The sequence below is a fragment of the Corvus cornix genome, chromosome 4A, assembly GCF_000738735.6.
Source record: "Corvus cornix cornix isolate S_Up_H32 chromosome 4A, ASM73873v5, whole genome shotgun sequence".
Classification (NCBI taxonomy): Eukaryota; Metazoa; Chordata; class Aves; order Passeriformes; family Corvidae; genus Corvus; species Corvus cornix.
The window spans coordinates 12,108,660-12,126,349 of record NC_047058.1 but is presented as its reverse complement, the minus strand read 5'-3'; the positions used below and the strand labels follow the sequence as shown (position 1 = coordinate 12,126,349).

General features: G+C 40.9%; 1 protein-coding gene across 2 annotated transcripts in view; it reads left to right on the top strand.

Annotated features, from left to right (window-relative positions):
• Nucleotides 1–17,690, top strand: part of COL4A6 (collagen type IV alpha 6 chain) — a 124,408-nt gene that overhangs the window by 83,762 nt on the left and 22,956 nt on the right. For both annotated transcript variants that reach the window (XM_039571985.1, XM_039571984.1), the window contains exons 5-19: nt 186–230; nt 5,812–5,928; nt 6,696–6,764; nt 7,632–7,667; nt 8,082–8,144; nt 8,773–8,808; nt 8,945–8,986; nt 9,847–9,939; nt 10,967–11,020; nt 12,423–12,482; nt 12,942–12,986; nt 13,983–14,036; nt 15,316–15,385; nt 16,131–16,241; nt 17,054–17,203. In XM_039571985.1, coding sequence (XP_039427919.1) covers nt 186–230; nt 5,812–5,928; nt 6,696–6,764; nt 7,632–7,667; nt 8,082–8,144; nt 8,773–8,808; nt 8,945–8,986; nt 9,847–9,939; nt 10,967–11,020; nt 12,423–12,482; nt 12,942–12,986; nt 13,983–14,036; nt 15,316–15,385; nt 16,131–16,241; nt 17,054–17,203 — 1,045 coding nt within the window. The remainder of the gene's footprint in view (nt 1–185; nt 231–5,811; nt 5,929–6,695; nt 6,765–7,631; nt 7,668–8,081; nt 8,145–8,772; nt 8,809–8,944; nt 8,987–9,846; nt 9,940–10,966; nt 11,021–12,422; nt 12,483–12,941; nt 12,987–13,982; nt 14,037–15,315; nt 15,386–16,130; nt 16,242–17,053; nt 17,204–17,690) is intronic.

The following is a 17,690-nucleotide window of genomic DNA, read 5'->3' as shown; positions in this document are numbered from 1 at the left end:
CGTCCAGTCAAACTCAGATGCTTAGTTCCTATCTTCACTGACCCCTGTGATCAGAGAGAATCTGCATGAGATAGTTTGCTCCTTTTGATTTTGAAAGCAGAAGTCCAAGACTGAAAAACATCTCACAGGTAACTGAAATATACAGACCGATGAAGTGAAATATAATGTGTACTCTCTTTCTTCAGGGTCCAATGGGAGTTCCCGGATTTCAGGGCATCAACGGGATCCCAGTAAGTTTGCATATGTAAATATAAATCACCAGAATGTTAAACACAACCAAAAGCACCTGAACATGATAAGACTGTCTTAGCACATGCATAGTGTACCTTGAAATTGCTTGCTTCTCTCTGGAGGAAAATAGCCGTGTTTGTTAATCTACCTGGTGATTCCATGCTGTTTTGTAAGATAATAGGAAGTTGGTACATATCAGAAAGTGAGCCTGAGCTACATGGGGATCATTTGCATAATTGATTAGCTTTTCTTTCAGCACCATGGTCCCTCAGCACTGTCTAGAAAACACTGTATCATAAACCCATAGACCTGCAGAATTGAAAGGGACTTCAGGGAGTCAAACAGGCATGATCAGCTGTGCTACAGGCCATTTTCAGCATGTGTTTCTTAACCAATTCTTAAAACCTTGTGATGGTGGAGACTAACTTCTCTATTAGAAAAGCTTTGCTAAAACCTAACTTCAGTCTTTCTTTCTCCAGTTTAAAGCTCTTAGTTCTTATGTTACTGATCAGGGACACAGTGAGAAGATTGTTCACTTTTACTTTGTAGTAGCCTTCTTGTATGTGATAGCTGTTACCAGGTCTCCCTCAATCATCTTTTGCTGTGACATGAATGAAAATAGTGATGAGATAATCCTTACTTCTCTTCTAGGTTCTAGTCCTGGTTTAGATCAGGTGACAGGCAGGTAACCACTTTCCCTGACCATCAGGAACTTTTGGTTTCTTTCATTCTTTAGAACTTTACATTCTAGTGAGAGTTTACTAAAAATTATGTGCCTAGAGTGTTTTGGCCAGCTTTCTTTTGCTTTGGTTTCTCCAGTGATTTTTGTGAAGACATCTAGCTGTATCTCAGGGGAACTTTGACTGGATCACCTTTAGAAGTTGCCCCAAACTTTCTTCCTCTTTCTACGCTATTTGGCTCATCCTGCTTTCTCCTTCTGATACTAGAATTATTTTTATTTTTTTGATGGCATTTTTCCATCCTGTGTATCACTCATACTCTTTCTCATCTTCCCTGCTTTCTCAGCTGGCCAGGAACTCCAACAGTTGAGCTCTGTTTTCTTACTTCCTATCAAAAACTGAATTGTTGTGATAGATTGGCTGAAAATGCACAGTTGGCCTTGTAAATGAGCTTGTTTGATTTCCAGTTCCTTCCTGGCCCTTGTCCTTCACTCCCCCTCTGCTCATCCTTGCCTGTTTTCTCTCCTGCTCTGCTCCCTTGCTGCTATTTTTTTTTTTTTTTTTTTGTTTTACCACCAGCCAACTGTCTAGGTCTGAAGACAACAAGCTGTTCCCATAATACTTAATTTAATTGAACACACTGTGGGAACATGCTGTTCTCAGGGTATTTTTTCAGATGAGGCTCTGGAGAAAGGGGATTCCCAACAATGAGGGGAGGCAGAGATACAGCAACAGCTTTTGCCAGGTAGTTGTCAGCAGCAGGCATTCCAAGGAGACAGTGCAGGGGAGGGAGATGAGAGGATTCAAAGCCTCCAGCATATGCAGATTTACTCTGCTTTGCAGCATTCTGCAGGTGGGTGAATGGGAAAGAGGCAGATTTTTGCTGGTCATGAACAGCAAAGTTCTCAACACTGTGGGTCTTCTGTGCCACAACTGCAGGGCAGAAAAGGGGAAAGGGAAACTTGTTCATACTGTTCACACTGTAGTCACTTAAAATGCTTCCATTGTAGGGTGAAAATAGCAACCACCACCACTTGAGTAAATATTTTTACTTTTGCCATTACATTTCAGGGTAGGGAGTAACTTAGGTTTTTTGTGAAGTGTATACAAATATAGGCACTTTATATGGATGTGTGAAATGCAGAGCAAAGGAGAGAGCAAGTGTGTGTGAGAAAGATGGGAGAAGTGAAAATATATTGCTATCTCTGCACATCTAAATATGAAGAGAGATTCTTTGTAGTATGCAGGTATGTTAGTGTGGGCAGGTGTAGTTTAGTCATGGCCATGGACAAGGCCGTTATTCAGAGGGGAATCCCACTGTTGACCTTAAGGGAAGTGGTATTCCACAGAGTTCCCTTGGGGAATGCTGGTGGCAAGTAAATCATGTTTTTGCAGCTGGCTTGACTAATCCCTTTAACCTAGTAAATACAGCAGCTACATGTGTTTATTGCTAGACTTTCGTGTCATGCTGTAGGAGAAGCCCTCAAATCCTTAGCCCTACTTGGGAAGTTTATTTTTTCCTGTAGGACAAGATTCAAGGACACCTCTGGCAAAGGCTGGAACTGAAGCTGGGAGATGTATCTAGCTTTTCATAAACTGTCCAAGGAGTTCTAGAAGGAAACATTTTTATGATAAGTGAGCCTTTCTCGGTGCCATGAAAGCCAGAGCTATGTGAAGAGGCAGTTTTGTGATCTTCCCAGAGTAAATGCAAGCACTTGGTGATGGCTGGAGAAAGGCCACTTTCCTTAGCAACCCATGAAACTGTTTATTCAATTAGTTTTGTATTTGTCCTTAATTGCATTTGTTTCTCTGTGTTTAAATGTGTTGAGCTCTCATGTTGGGATCGCCTTTCTGTTGTTTGATTGAGAAAAGAGGCCCCTTGGGATCACAGTGTCAGGGTACAAGCAAGAGTCAGATAAAGGAGGGCCCAGCTAATCAGTTCGAGTTTCCTTATCTGTCTCACAACGAATGCCTCCTTTTGTGAGAACAGAGAGCACAAGCATCTCTCCAGCCTGTGCTTTAACTCAGATCTGTAAGTTAATCACCTTGCCATGTATAAGTAAAGTGTGTGAAAGTCTTCTGCCTTAGTCAGTTGAGGTGCTTGTGTTCAATTGGCACATCTGCCAAAACAGGAATTTGAGGAGGTGAGAGCAATGAAACTATTAACCAGCACTTTTTCAGGTCAAAACAGCTCGTTGAATCAGTATTTTAAACCCCTGGGAAAAAGGTTCTTTTTAGGTAGGACTTAGCAACTCTTAAGGAAGTCAGTTTTGGGTGTTCAGTATCTCCTCAGATAAGGGTCTTAAAACATTATGAACTCTGATTTCAGACTAGCTTTAAAGTAGGAAATCCTGTGGATTGTTTTCCTAAAGCAAAAGACAGAGAATGTGTGTATATGTGCTTGTGTGTCAGTCTGTGTTATGCTTTGGCTCAGAACCATGGACATGGATGCCATGGGATTAAGTGACAGGGGCACAGATTTATTTAGCACATGTAAGAAATCACTGTGATCAGCATACTTTATGTCCTCTCTCTGTGAGCCCCTCACATTTTAAGAGGATACCAAAGTCCTTTGGGCCACTTACAGGCTGAGAGTTAGGAGATCTCACCCAAAGCGTTTCTCAGGACAAGGGTCACCCGACAGCTGCCTGCCATGGGCTGGCTCTCGGCCAGCACAAAAGCTGGAGCAGCTTGGCTCCCTGTTGTCTCACTCTGAGGGGCAGATGTTGGCCCTTACAGCTTCACTAAACCTTGCAGCTGGTCACCTTGTGCTGTAACCAGATCCATGTGCACTTGTCCCACATAGCTCCTGGTTTTGTTGATGCTGTAAACAAAGTGAAAGACCTGGTAGACACTGACAACTCTGGCCTCCCTCTGCAGTCACTTCCTGTCCTTTCAGAGACTTGATGCTCTTGGCTATGACATCCTGCATGGATCAAATTAATTAAGTAATTTCCAAAAAGACAAATGTAAGTGGCAATAAATTGCTGCTTCAGCCTAATCCAGGGCTTTACCAGGGCCTGGCAAGTCCCTGCTTGTACACCACATGTGGGTATTTTGACAAACAGACTAATCGTCAGAGCAGCTGGTACTGTTAATGCAGTGGTCTCTGATGGTAATGCTTTTGGATGACTTCATTCCATTCCTTGTTAAATCTCAAATTTATATTTGTCTGGGTGAGTTGCCTTAATCTGGTAGTTGAGACACATTTGACATTCATTCAGTTCGTACCTTGTTGACTGACAGAAAGCAGATCAGGTTATTCTCGATTTTGTTGGCACAAGTCTCAGTGCAGTTGCCCAATGAGCTGGACCAAGGACCTCATCTGACTGAAAATTAACTCTGTTAAGAAGCAGAACAGTTATTTCTCTGCTGTGTTTGTTTCCTACTCTGCCAGCACAGGGAGGAGGTACGTGTGAGTAAGCAGCAATGTGCAATAGCCCTCCTGGCAGCAGCTGAGACCAGTGATCAGCTTGAGTATTCACATAATTATGGCCTAAGTTGCCCTGCATCCTTGAGAAAGTCACTGTGCTACTGTGTGTCCCCAGCTTCCCATCTATAAAATTAAGATTATAGCATTCCCACATTTTCCCAAGGGGTTTAAAGATCCTTAGATAAAAGGCTTTATATTACTGCAAAGTTCTCATTGAGTTTCATCAGAGCATATGCTATTGGCTTGGACTGGGAAGACCTTTAGTGTTGCAAATGTGTTTTATTTTAAGTGTCAGGCATGAAGGATTGTTAATGTTCTGCTTTATCTCCATTTTATCCATGTTTGGTTTTTTTTCACTTTCCTAATGTGAGTCATAGCTTGGTTAGTGCCATATCTTAAGGACAAATCTTTGGGACCAAACAAAAGTACTTTTGGGATGAGTCAAGATCACCGTGTACAGAGGGGGGAGAGAACTGTCAAGTTACAGATACTATCTTCCAAAGTTAAATTTTCCTTCTTGCCTTAAAACAATGTTGTTGAGTTCCACAGGACTCATTTATAGGAAAAGCAGTATAGAATAAGGAGCTGCTTGAAACTTGGGTAATGTGACTGACAGTTCTGCCTTTCTGCCTCCTGCCCTCACATACTGATATGGCACTGAAGAAAAAGTACCTGAAGTCTCAAACGTTGATCTCCTTTGCACCACTACCGTGTTGAGTAAACTCCAGTCAAATTAGTAGAGCTATACCAGGGCCAAAGACATGTGAAATCAGAATTAGGTACAATTGTATTTTGCTCTGCTTGATTAATAGTTGGCCATTGCAAGTACTTTTTAAAATATGTTTTTAGTTTAATTAGATCTTTCTCCCAGTTGCTTTGCCTAAGGACTTGTGTTTAATATAAGAAATAAAGCTGTTCTGCTTCAATGGCCTGATGCTGGAGCTTTAACATCTGTTGATCTATTAAAAGAAAGAATCTACACTGGAGAGGAAGAGAAGTCACTGAAACTCTAAGCAGATTGGAATTATAAATGCTCAGTATTGTTGAGTCTGCCTCTGCCCTTGCCTTCACATGAGCAAGTTCCATTCCTGGTGTCAGGTGCACCCTTGCGTGCTGTTTTACACTGTTACATTCCGTATGGTTCACACTGCTGTGGGATGAGTATTGCCCTTTTGGGACCTACTCATGCACAAGTAATGTACTCCAGAAGACTATCCCTTGGAGAAAAAGGTAATGGGATGAATGCAGCCAATGTTCTAGGATTTAACCTTTAGGGAGGATAAACAAAGCTGGCTGAAGAAGCTCATTCTGTTGCAGTCTGCCATACGCTGAACTTGGCTGGGAGTTGTGCAGTTCTTTTGGTTTGTGTTGCCATTTGGAAGGAAGATATCAGTTTTCTGGGGACAACAGTATTACTAATAAAATAATGGATCCTGTCAGTCATTCTCTCTTATTTCCTTTACACAGGGTCATCCTGGGCAGTCTGGACCTAGAGGCCGGCCTGGCCTCGATGGCTGCAATGGTACCTCTGGGAGTCCTGGCATTTCTGGACCAGATGGGTTTCCTGGCCTACCTGGACTGCCTGTATGTCCCAACTCAAATGTGGTGTTCTGTAGTCACTAAACCAGGGTTTGCTTTTTGTGACATTGTTGGAGAAGTAACTGCCAAGGAAGAACCCAAATAACCCTAAGTTTATTAGCATTGTTAGAGCTCAATTTTCTTATCCACTCTGAGGATAAAATGAAGGTCCTGTGGATAAAATCCCCTCCCTCACCTGTTGCCATCGCTGCTTTGGATGCAGCCTGGGATATGGGTGGTTTTCTGGGCTGCAAACTCACACTGACAGCTCAGTTTTTCATCTACAAATACCCCCAAGTCCTTCTCCAGGGCTGCTTTCAATCCAGTCATTGCCCAGCCTGAATCTGTGGTTGGGGTTGCCCCAACTCAGTTGCAGGGTCTTGCACTTGATGTGGTTTACATGGGCCCATCCCTCAAGCCTGCCAAGGTCCCTCTAAATGGCACTGATGTGTATATGAAGAGGGGAGTTACACCATGTCAGACAGGTTCAAATAGGATCTAAGGTTGTCAAAGGCCTAAAATGAAAGGGAAATCTAGTATAAACAGGAAAATACCAGAGCAAATGTTTGCAGAACCTTATTTTTCTAAAGCTGCAGGAAGTCTTTAGTTCTCATAATAGCACAGCTTCTGACAAAGCAGCAGTGGTACTTTTACAGTTAACTGGAGCCCGGAGTTCGCCTTGTTCATTATGCTAATTAGAGATTCTTTCAAAATGAAAGCAGTATTTTTTCAAGAAATTTATTTTTTACTTTTCTTTTTTTTTTTTAAATCAGGGTCGTCCTGGCCTAAAAGGCCTTAAAGGAGAACCTGTTTTTGCTCAAGGCAGTCTTAAAGGATTAAAGGTAAGCCTTGTCACCACACAGGAGAAAATGCAGTACCAAGCAACTCTTTGATGTGCCACAGGTTGCAGGGCTGATACTGCAGGTTTGATTGCTCATGGTATCAGTCCAGTGCGGAGCTGTGGAAAAGGCCTTGTAATAACTTCATTAATGACAATACAGAATACTCTCAGAACCTGGAATTGCTCGGTTTTTGAAGAGATCTTGCTCATCCCATACTGGGATGCTGGGACATTGCTCATCCTGTTACTTTTCAGTGCATTTTATGACTTCTACTGTGAGATTCCAGCTGCCTCCCAGTGTTTCTTGTACTCAAAGGTACTAGAAATTTATCAGTCCCTTTCTTGGTTTGCATACATGCTTCATTAAATACTGAAAATATTTAAAAATTCACTCTGTGATATAAGGCCTCTCACACTGACTTTGCTGGTCAAAATTAGGAACTCCTCTAAAACTCTATCCACATTATATACACTCATAAGTTCATACAAGTCAAATAGATCTTTATTAATTTACTCTGTGTTTATGGGAAATAAAGGTAATTTCATATTATGATTGTATGCTTTTGCATATTTTATAGCACTCGTATTATAAAAGTTTTTATAGTGTATTTTCAGTGGTTTTGTAATTAATATTTTTTATGCCACTTTATTTTCTCTTGTTACACATAAATAAAATGGCTCTAATTTCTCTAGAGGTCTCCATTATCCAATTCAAATATGGAAGCACAGATTTCAAGATATTTTCCCATTTATACTTGATCTAATATTAACTAACAGCAAATATTTCTATCTATGCAAAGCTTGATGTTCCTTATAGTTTGTTGTAATAATGTTGTGTAATTTTTATGTATGCTTTTATGATTTTTAGGGTGAAAATGGTCTTCCTGGATTGGATGGAGTTCCTGTAAGTTATTTAATATGGGACATACTGATTTTAAAGACTATTAAGTAGGTACATTTTCAGGTATTGGTTCTCAAGGACCCTTTTCAAATTAGTGGGAAGTGTATTTACACGTGTGATACCAGTAAGCAGTTCTAGATTTGTAAGGGTATGAGTGGATCCACATTATGGTAGAAGTCCAATTTTTCCTATTATCTATTTCATTATTCCTTTTTCAAATCAGACTCCCTTCTACCATTGAACTCTGTGCCGTTGATTTTCAAAGTACATCTAATCATATGAAATAAATTGTTTTAATATTTGAATTGGCATACTTAACTAGAGCATATTACTTAATGTTTCCTGAGACTCACTTTGGAGGGGGTTTGATGAGGTAAATGGTACATATTCTCTATTTGTCCTCTGTTCTTTTTATAGGGCCCCAAAGGTTTTCCAGGTCCAGTAGGTCCTGCAGGCCCTATAGGATTACCAGGTTTTCAGGTAAGAGACCTCAGCTGTTGCACTTGTTGATAGAACAGTTCAAACTGTTGACAGTTTCCCCTTCTTGTCTCTGTGTCATGACAATGAGCAAAAGTGCCTGTGCACCTGAAAGGACTGAGCACAGCTGACTTCTACTATAGGATGCTTGGTCTCAGGTAGTTTAATCTGATCAAAAGAGCAAAGGCTCCTCTCTGGAGCATCCAGAGCAGCAAACATGGCCGAGGGCTCCAGCAGAGCTCTGCGGTGCTCTCTGCAAACACCTCTTACCCTGTCCTGAGCACCTCCTCATCACAGGGCCTGGGGGAACAGGCTGGTCTCTGATGTTTGGAGCCTTTGTTGTCACAAGCTATGTTAGAGTTGCTTTGTCAAGATCCTACAAGAGAATTTCTATTCAGTAAAGGTAAAACCAAACTACATTTTTGTTGGGTTTAAGTTGAAGTTTTCTCTTAATTGACGACGGTGCCAAAGAGCTGTGCTATGAGAGATCTGAAGATTTCAGAGCACGTGTCTTGCTTTTGCTTTGGAGGCAAGAAAGGTTCAGGTATCACTGCAGATCCCAGCATTGCTCCAATTTTTTGCATCCTAATTAAGTCAAAAGGAGTAACATCTTGATCTTGTTTACATTTAGGGTCCAGTGGGTCCCCTTGGGCCACCGGGTCCAAAAGTAAGTAGCTACCTTTCCTTTTTCTTTTTACGCCTAATTTTTGGGGGTTTAACAGTGCTGTGGGCTTAGATGATAGTGGTGGTGGTGTTGCTGTTGTTTTATTATTCTTTCACCCATGGGTTTTTTTCTCTCCTAGGGTAACATGGGATTAGGCTTTCAAGGAGAGAAAGGAGAAAAGGCAAGTGAAACTTGTTTTATTATGGAAAGAGCATGAAATTATACTCTAGAGCTCCATCATAGCTTGATCCTCTAGAAAGTGGCTAGATTCTAGCATTTTCTTCTTTTCCTTTTTGTTTTCTTCTCCTGAACTGGCTGACAGTTCAAATCTTGCTAAAGAATCTTGCTGGCTCCTCATTTGTTGGTGCACTAAAAAGGATGGGAGTCTTTTCTGGGTGAGAGGAAGAAGGGGAAAATCTCAACCAGTGCATTACTTTCATGGTTATCAAGGCCTGAGGTCCTTTGACATCTTTTGAATCTTCACATTGCAGTTTCTTTGGACCATCACCTTTTTTATTGAATTATTCCACTGACTTCATTCTTACTGGCTTTCATTGCATTCTTTGGGTCAACTGGTGTGTCATTTATAGTCTCCCTATTCTAAAGGGGGGTCCTGCAGTCTGTGTCAGAATTTACACAGGCAGAATGGGGCTTCTTAAAGTTCTCAATCTGGGACTTGATTCTGCTGATGTTAAAATTGGCTCTCAGCATTCTACAATTCTAGTTGTTCCTTCTCTTCTTTTCTTTCATATTTCTCCCCAAAGCTTTTCTGGAATGTTTTCCTGTTGGTTCAAAAGCTGAGCCTTTTTTTTTCTTGCCATGTTTTATACCCACAAGGCTTTGGAAACAGATGCATTTTGTTCATCCTGATTTTCCATCTGATCTTTTGATTCCCATGACCAAACTCCCATGCTATCATTCAGGCACACAGATCTATATACATGAGATATAATTAAAGTGGTTTTTCTTCTGATTTGTAGGCCACTTCATAGAAAATTAAACTTGGTCTGCTACGTCAATATCTTCCTCTTTTGTCTACAGGGAGATGTAGGGCTGCCTGGGCCTCCAGGTCCCCCACCATCCACTGGAATACTGGAATTCATGGGATTTCCAAAGGGGAAGCAAGGAGAAAAGGTCTGTAAATTCAGTTTACAAACCCTCTCCCTCTCTATGCTCCTTCATTCAAGAATGAATGAAATTACTGTACAGTGAGAGCTGTTATATTTCCACATCAAAAAAATTTTCTGTACCAGTTTATTCTGTCAAATGGTTATTGAATAAAAATATTCATAGCTCAGAGCATTGTGGATCACTAGAGAATACACACCTCTCAGAAGGAGAAATCTGTAAGCTATTTAAAGGTTTTTGTCATTAATCCTAAAAATAAGTGAACTGTAGTTTGTTTTTGTTGGACCTGTGAAGCTGTGTCAGCTGAAGCAAAAAAATCAATTTAGAAAAATAAATGGAAGCTCCAGCTCTTTTGCCTTAGTGCACACTACTCTGAAATAATCAGATTTTTTCACCTTTACTTTGTTATTACTGAGATGTGTATTTAGGCCATCAGTGTTTTTATAAAAGCTGTGTGGTCCTTGAGCTAAAGATCCTCTAGACACATGAAATTTAGGTGCACTGAATTAATCTGGGACTTATACAGGCTGGTTTGGGAGCCCAGTCTGAGCTTGCCTAAGCCCCTGCATAAAGTCATGAGAGAGATTGTTGTACTTGGTCAGTTTACAGTAGAGTGAGGTGAGGCTCAAACAAACCCCATTCCTTTGGGCTCACTCTGGAGTTTGTAAGCAGAGTTGTGAACACATTGCTGTCTCATCATGTGTTATTTTACTGCTTTCATGAGGCACTGTGCATGTTGCAGTTTCCTAGATGACAATGTGAAATGCCTCTAGTTTGATTTGTAGCAGTTGGGGACAGTAGAGCAGCAGCTCCCAGGCAGTGGCATTTGAAGCCATGGGAAGTGGCCAGAGGATGCACCAGCACTGTGCTGAGAGCCCCTTGATCCAGGACATGGTGACACAAACCCCATGTACTCGCTGACAAACAAATTACAAGGCCTTACTTTAGGTGTCAGGGGCATGGCGGGTGGGTAGGGGAAGCTCTTGCTTTCACAGGCAGTGATTTACTGTGTTTGTCTCTTCCCCCTTGCCAGGGTGAGCCAGGTCCTCAAGGATTCCCTGGAGATCAAGGATTGCCTGGCATCCCGGTAAGGACAGAGGAGTGCTTTTAACATATGCCTGATAGGGGTTAGATGGTTCAACAATCTCTGAATAGGTCACAGGGCCTCTACAGGAGTTTCTAGGCACGAGAGAACTTTGAAAATCTGATAAAAATGTTCACAAGACTTTTTGAAGAGTGTAACTGTAATCTGATAGTTTTTTGTCCTGTAGATACAAAGAAGATAATGCTGTCCTACTACAGACTTACAAAGCAGCCAAGATTTCAGTACCTGCAACCTGCTGTTTGCAGAGACCTGCACGGAGCTCTACCCATGTCACAGCCACTTGATGGCAGTGTTCCTTGTATCACAGACATTTAAAAAAAATCCTAGTTTTTTCCCTTTAATTATATCTAAACATATATTTTGGTTTTTTACTTTAAAGCTGTAAAGCACATGCAGGTATCTTTCCTTCTGTCTGTATACACCCAGTTAAAATGGGCTGTTTAATATTAGTGCTCATCAACTCAGCATGGTGTAGCATCTTCTCGATATGAATTGAGAAGAACAATTTACCTCTGAATTCCGGCGAGCTATTTTCCAGCTTAAAACATTTTGTAAACAAAGGTTGTTTCAATAAGTTTAGGGAATAAATATTTTTGGAAACTTCTGACTAATAAGATAAATTGTTTGCCAGTTTCTTCAGTGTACAGATGTTCTTAGGAGAAATACGTGCAAGAAAAACCTGCACATGAAGCACAGTTTGTTGTTAGCCTTTCTGGACGTGTTCCATTATGAGCATGTTTAGCTTTATGCATCACAAGAGACCCATTGAAGCTGGTGAAATTGAACATATGTGCAAACTTAACCACAACCGTAAGATATTTTAAGATTGAAGCCTGGAAATTGCTTAACTACTGTAACTCTTGCTGAAATTAAATCCTGGTGTTCTGTCTCTGGATGTGATACTTCTTGCTGACTGGGAAAACCACCAAACATTTCCAAATACTGAGCGTGAAAATGCTAGTTTTGTGTCATTCTTGGGCTTTGGAAGGGAAAAGCGTGCTCTGAGCATTCCTTGAGCTGCTGCTGTTAAGCAATGAGGCTTGAAATAATGTCTCAATGTAGAATAGAATACCGAGTAGCATTGGCAGGTCTTTGCTGTCTATAACATGGGGTCACTTGTGGTTGCTACTGAAACATGTGCCATGGTTTAAATGGATAGAAGTCGTGGGGAATAAAGCAGGTTCTGTACTGCACATACTGCCAAGTCTGGTTGAAAGAAATTTTTCTTTCTGGGACAAAACAGTCCCAGCAGAAAGAGTCAGTTCCCTTTGTCTCCTTTTTGTACTCTTTGTATTAATAAATGGGTTTGTGTTCCCTTTACTTAGGGATGTGCTGTTAAATTCCAAACAGATCACAGAGACTTAATGTTGACATTTTTCCTCAGGGCTTTGGAGGTGTTGGAGAAAAAGGAGAAAAAGGTGTGCCTGGCTTACCAGGTGGCAGGGTAGGTAACATCACAAAGTCCTTAAATGCCTTTTCTCAAACACATGAAGTAAGCCTTTCATCAACAGAAGCATTCCCTCCAGATATGTGCTCCTACTCAACAGAAGGACCAAGACATTCTGTTTGACGTGTGCAGAATAAATTGTCAGATAGAATGTCTTGACCACACTGAGATTTATTGATTTTGTGATTACAACGTAACACCTAAGTTCCTAGTAAGTTGGGACACCATGACTTCCTTAACTTGAACTGCCTATTAGAAAAACAATGGTTAAATAAGATAAGCCTGCTTTTTTCAGTTATTATGTTAAATTCTTCACATTGTCAATAATTGAGATATAAGAAAAGCAGTGGTAGCTTCTCCTTTTGAAAATTTTTTTTCATTCTTTGATGCTGAGATATTTGAAGTCTGGTCAAGCTGAGATGGAGCCTCCAAAAGCTGATTTCTGTGCTGTTCTAGGGTCTTTTGGGACTGGATGGATCTGATGGAATTCCAGGGAGAAAGGTGAAATTTCTTTTATTTTTTACTGTACTTAAGAATTACAGAAGCCCTCTGAACTGCTTAAGATCTACTTATCTCGTATCTCCAGTTCTCTGATGGATAAATATACCTGCCTTATTGAAATAGTTAAGCTAAGTAGAAAATCCATCAAACACTGTAGATCCCTTGAACTGTCTCTCTAATTAACCCTATGTGTTCAGTCACTTTCTTCTGTATTTTGTTTTATGTATGTCCTTTTCAAAATATAGTGCAGGTGATGGTCTGTCCAGTATGATCTAATTAATATCTGTATGTTAAAATTATATCATTAAAAACAAGCCCTTTATGACAAGTTTCTCAACAATACTGGTTGTGAGCTATACTGGGGGCTGCAGCAGCCCAAGGCTTCAGAATCACAGGCAAGATTCGAAGTTTAAGTTCCTTGTTCCAGAGCTCTTGGAATATCCTATTTTATCATCTATGGCAATGGGATTTGAAATCTGTAGTGGGCCAGTTTGGATATGTTACACAACAAAAGCAGTAGATCTCCAGTCAGACACCCAGAAGGGGAATTTTGGTGTCCCTGAGAATGCTGCCAGGAAATGGGGAGCCGGAGGGCTGCATTTCCCAGTGTTACTTTAAATGTTTTGGTGCCAGTCATTTTTTACAAGGGGAAAAAAGCAGAGGGAAAATGTGTGGGTCAAGGAAAAGAATGTTTTAGACTCTTCATTCTTCAAGCATTTCTACATTTCTGTGGGGACCCCTAGGTATTCTCCTGATTTGCATACCTTCAGCCTGCTCACCATCTTCACAGCACAAGGAGGCCTGAAGGAGCTCTGGTATTTTGTGAGTGCTGAGAAATTGATGCCATCAGTTTTCTCTTTAATTCTTCTTCAAATGTTTGGTAGGACAAAGAATTGGGTTTGTGACTTAAGTCCAGGCTCTGCAGATGTCTCAGCTAACAAATAATGCCACTTATTGTCTCACTGTGTATCATTGTTCCCTTATGTGATTTTGCAGGGCCATCCAGGTGTTCCAGGCTATCCAGGACTGGATGGAGTCGAAGGCATGAAGGTAACTTCTCACTAAAGCATTGGTTTTTTTAAGGTATTTGCATGAATAAGTAAGTATCATTGCTTCAATCAAACCTCCTGTTTGCCCCTATATCACTGTAAATTTCAGTGTGTTTCAGTTCCTCATTCACTTTATTGTTAAGCATAGAAATGAGTGGTTGCTGAGCTGTGAATGCTCAGCTATTTTAATAATTCTTCAATGTTAATCATGGAACTTCATGACTTAGAATTGTAGATGTAGCCTTTCTGGTCTCCTTTATCCTTACACCAATGCCATATTTATTGGACTCTTGAGGAAAGATTAGGTGGAAGTAAGTGGCTGTTGAGATAGTTGCCAAGGCTATCTGAAGTCTTGGATCACAGATCTACAAGTATGGACAAGCCTGAGAATGTGTTCAATTTCTTGGACTGGAGGTAGATGATGCATAGGAGACATTTTCTGGGTGCCTTACAACTTGGGCAGTCAGACAGCTGGAAACGGAATGGAAAATGATTGGATAGTAGTTTGCTGTGAAAACACTGATCTGCCACCAAGATTGCAGACTTGTAAAATGCAAGTACTGAAGGGATTTTTGTGCAGACCACATGGAAGAAGTAGAAATTTATGTACAGAGGAGTATTACTGGAAGAAGCAACAAAGTGTGCACTGCCTTGGCTCACTGCATGGTGTTTATATAATAAATATGATGGCAATTTGGACAAAAGCCAAATTTTGCACTTGCGTTTTTAAAGAGGATCTGATACTCTTTGAGAGTGTCACTGAGAGGAAGGAATGTCACTGCAGTTTGTCACAACTTGCATGTTCTACCTGGATGATTTTGTGAAGGAATCCATTTTTCTGTAAGCTTCTGTTATTGAAATTCAGTATCCCAAGGCAACAAATAGCTGCAGTGATGAAAGCTTTTAAAAATGAGATAGCTCTTACCAGTGAACAGATATTATCTACCTGATATTGGTCAGTGTGCTGACATAACTGGTCTCCAGTACACATTGTATATACATGTCTGTGCTTCCTATTGAGGTAATTGGAGACCTTCAGAGGATAGTTGGATAGCAGCAGCCATCTTATCTGAAGCAGCCATCAGTTTCATCAGATATGTAAGTCAGGACAGCAGATGATTATGAATAGCAGAACAAAGTGAATTCTTCAGCAAGACAAAGAATGATGGTTACTCAGTGAATGACTGCAGACATTTGCACGGTAATACAGTCTGTCTCCTGACAAGCAGCCTCCTCTCCATCACCCATCTGAATGTGGTGTGAATCTGTTTTCTTTACAGGGTGAATTAGGTGACATCGGTCCCCCAGGCCCTCCTGTTGTTATTGACAGGGAAGGGGTAGTCATTTCAGGTACACATTTCCATTTTGTTTTGGAACTCATCTAAAGCACTTCTTCTGATCCAACTTTCTTTCTTACTGTATTTTACCACTTCCCCACATTGTATATGGGGTCTAACTCATCCCTTGTTATTTTTCCTTTATTTCTGTATTGTTTTGATACACATATGTTTAGTCCTTTTTTTATCACTTCAGAATTTACAGAAAGCCATTCGTTCCCACATTGCAGAATGATGTGTTTCAAGGCAGAATGAAATGTCTTGCCTGGGAGACAGGCTGTGTGTGAGCACGGGCAAGTGCTGTGTTTGCTCTGTAGACACACTTCAATCTGTCTTCAGTGTACCAAGGAAAAATGGCTTCCTGGTGCTGCTTGGTAAAGGGTGCTCTGAATGTCATTCTGCTGTTACTTGTTGTCCAATGTGGTAAGAATGTTGTTGAGAAAATAAGCTTAATTAATGCCACAGCTGACTGAGGCCTGCATGGGAACAGTCTCTAAAGCCATAAAGGTAAGGGGACAAATTGTATGGTCTCTCCTATTCTTTCTCCTTCACATGTAGTCAAGTTTGAAACAATCTCTTTAACAACTCAGGAGCAATTTTTCCCAATATTATTACCTTTGACTAACAGGCTTTCTGCTCAGAGCTTGGCAGCCTCTGCTATCTGTGAGATCAGTGGCCACTACGGTAATTGACTGAACAGTCTTTCAGCAGAAATTCTGATGAGATTTTCTTCCTTGTTTTCCTCTTTCCCTTAATAGGTGCCCCGGGTGACCCTGGAAACCCGGGAATACCTGGTCCTCCAGGAGATGAAGGGATCATTGGTTTACCAGGCCTTCCAGGAGCTCCAGGGTTTCCAGGCCTGGAGAGAGGTAAAGCAGCTGCTGTCTGTGCTCTGGGTGTGGGTTTTGTGGAGAAGTCTCTGGGTAGTGGCCTGGACATGGTGAAGGTATTGGAGCAAGCCTCTCCCTGCTCCTTCAGCTGGCTGATTTGCAGGCTGCTGTATGAGAAATAGGAGGCAGGGATGACACATAGGGAAGCCAGTCGTGTTGACTTGGATGGGAACAGAATTAGTGCCACAATTATTACAGCCCAGGTAAGTCTTCACATGTGAATATTTGGGTGTGGCAGTGTACACCGGAGGCTGTGGTTTGATTTCCATTTTTAATGTGCTGATTGGCAGAAGTTTTCCTACATTTTAAATTATAATGAAAGTTTTTGAAATTTTTTGACGACTTTTTATATTTACAATAAAGAGCTAACAGACTGGCTTGATAAACCCACTGGGAGTGCAACCTATTTGTCCCATCAAAGATCTCACTCAAAAATTTCTGTTTCACTTGAATGTCATCTGGGAAATTCTGGCCTGAATCTGCAATGATCCAGAGACTAGGAACTACCAAGAAAATCAGAAAATAAACCCCCCTCAGTCTTACATAATTAATTGTCTGATTGAACAGTGAGACTTAAATGCAGTACTGTGAAGTTTTTTGGATGACCAAAGGAGTGTGTAAATGGGAGCCAGTTGATCCCTCCAATTAGAGCTTTTTCGTTGGTGTACAATTATAAATTGTTCTGTGCTAACATGGTTGCAGTTCAAGGTACAATGGTAATTACCTTAACATTAAAAATACTTCAGTGTGTTTGCTACTGGAGAGCTGTTCATTGTGTCATTGTTGTCTAGATGGAATGGGCCCTGGAGGGTCTCCAGGTATTCCAGGAGTGAAGGGTGATGTGGGAGAACCAGGAAGAGCAACAATTGGATTACCAGGCCCTCCCGGCAGAGGTGGTTTACCAGGTCTGCCAGGAGCACCAGGATTGCCTGGTTCACCACGTACGTAGAATTTTTACATCTATTTTTGTACTGGATTCAGACTGAAATAGGATAAATAATCATTTATATATTTAGTTCTTTGCCAGTAAGGATTATTTGTCTGTAAATCGTAAATGTTTGACTGACACCTCATTGTGATTGTAGTTCATAGACTTAAATATATCATCAGATACTCCTATAAAGTAAAACAATAGACCTAATTATTGTTAAGTGTGGTAGCCTGAGAGACTGAAGCACAAAGCTGTGTAGACACAATTTATGACACAAAGGACTTTGAAGGTCTAGGCTAGTCTCCTATTCACTTAGGTCAAGAACAGACCGTGACCTTATGAAAACCTGAGGTAAATGTCTGTCTTGTGAGCAGTGAGTTTGGGTACCAGGAGTCAGATAGGATGCCTAAAGAGACAGTTTCCAGACCTAAGGAAACAGGATTTTGTTTTTACATGTTTATTTGTATGGATGTCCTGATTAGATTAATTGTGCATTG